Raw genomic sequence first — 2,018 nt, forward strand, 5'->3', positions numbered from 1 at the left:
TTAAAAATTAGGAAAACAAAAATCTGAACAGTACATATTTATTATCGTCATCATGCTCTATATAACACTCTTACAATGGATAAGCAAGATGTAAAGTTCTCTAAAGCAATACTATCAAAAGTTTTTAAATGAGCACATGAAATAGGTTAACAATTTAAAAAACAATTAGCATTTTGTGGAGTGAATTTTAAACAAAACGAGAAAGTTGGTTTTCTTACCCATCTGGGTGATGTTTATTTTTTCTTTTGTATAATATAAAACATACAACTGAAAAACTTTGCTGTCTGTTGTGAAATGTTTAAAGAACAATTAAATAACATTTAGAGGTTAAGAGAGTTATTTTCTTAAGCAGTTTTTCCATGAATACGGTCAGGGGGAAGATTTTTTTTTTTAACAGATCTTGTCTCAAGTTTATTTGTAAAAACAGCATAGGACACTGGTCATCTGCACTAGTGTGTAGGTGGGTGTCACTGCAGTCAGTCTGTCTTCACTTTGGCAGGGGCCTTTTCTATGGAGCCTTCACAGGGGCCTGGGCACCTTTGGGAATCTGAGCTGGAGCCGAAGCCTGGGCCTTAGCTGGAGCTTTGGCCTCTACCTTGGTTTGAACCTTGGGCTTTGGTTGGCAGAGCCTACGACCCTTGGCCATGTAGCTTCCAATCTTCTTCCCAAGTTTGGGGTGAGCGATGAAAGTCAAACGGCAGAGTTTGCGGCTGGGGCCCTTTGGCATCTTGGGCTTGATGACCTCAGGCTTCACAAGGGCCTTGATGACCTCTGCACGTGCGCTCACTGCCTTTGCATTGTTGGCCTGCATCTTCTTCAGGCCTTTCTTGTTGTGCTTCTTGGCAAAACACATGTTCCTCAGGAACTTGGGATAAACCCCCTTAAGAGATTCATATCTTTGTGACCGGGGTTTCTTGATACCATTCCTGTGCCATTTGTGAGACTGGTTGTGGGTGGTGTGGTTTTTGTACTTGGCCCTGTCTGCATGGTAACCTGCGGCTCCCGCAGTGCCTGGGCAGGGGGAAGATTTTATTTTATAAATTCTATATACATGTTGGCTCAAATCACAATGAAAGCTATCCTTTTTTAGTTAGAAAAAGTCATAAGAATAACTCAAAAAAACAATAATGTCGCTAAAAAGAGAATTCTCAAAAGACAAATCTTGAATGTAAGAGGAACACTTAAATAAATGTTCAATGTTCTTCATCATCAGGAAAATTAAAATCAGAATGACTCTAAGATTCTACATTATATCAATCAGAATGGTTAAAATCAAAAACTTCAAAGACATCACATGTTGTTGATGTTGACAATCAAGCAGAACACTTATATTTCTGGTAGGATCGTCAACTTGTTCAAGCATTCTGGAAATCACTTTGATTGTTTCTCAGAAAATTAGCAATCGTTCTATGTTAAAGACAGATATATACCACTTTTGGACATTTACCCAACAGATTTTCCATTATCAAAAAAAAGCCACTTATTCAAATATGTTAACAACAGCTTTATTCAAAAAAGCCATGAACTTGTAAAAACATAGATGTCGCTCAAGTGAAGAATAGATAAAGAAAACATTGCTTATCTACACAGTGGAATACTAGTCAGATATTAAAAACCAGAAAATCATGAATTTTGCAGCTAAATGGATAGAATTTGAAGTATCATATTGAGTCAGGTGACCCAGACCCAAGAGTATATGCATGCTATCTTCTCATTTATAAGTGGATATTACCCATAAAATACAGAGTATCAATGCTATCATGCACTTACCTAAAGAAGCCAAGAAGGTCCAAGGAAGAAGAGTTGAATCTTTCTTAAAAGGGGAGATGTAATTGAGGTGGATAGAAGGAAATAACTGGGTGGGAAAGAGATGGGGAGGAGAAAGAGCGGGTCAAGTATAAGGAAAGCCAGGAAGAGAGAATAGAAAAATGAGAAGTTATGGCATCTCTAAGATATGTCATAGAGCTAGGATGGTGGTAATGGAGGCTCCAGAGTGCTATGAGGTCTATTCTAGCTGT

General features: G+C 38.1%; 1 protein-coding gene across 1 annotated transcript; it reads right to left on the reverse strand.

The window, feature by feature from the left end:
- Window positions 1-508: 508 nt before the first annotated feature.
- LOC308414996 (large ribosomal subunit protein eL29-like) lies at window positions 509-1,463 on the reverse strand (the record flags this gene model as incomplete). The annotated part of the gene is made up of 2 exons (XM_080910131.1): window positions 509-1,011; window positions 1,448-1,463. The coding sequence occupies 2 exons, from the start codon at window positions 1,461-1,463 to the stop codon at window positions 509-511; spliced, it is 519 nt and encodes a 172-aa protein (XP_080766257.1).
- Window positions 1,464-2,018: the final 555 nt, after the last annotated feature.

Source organism: Micromys minutus (genome assembly GCF_963924665.1).
Source record: "Micromys minutus genome assembly, chromosome: X".
NCBI lineage: Eukaryota > Metazoa > Chordata > Mammalia > Rodentia > Muridae > Micromys > Micromys minutus.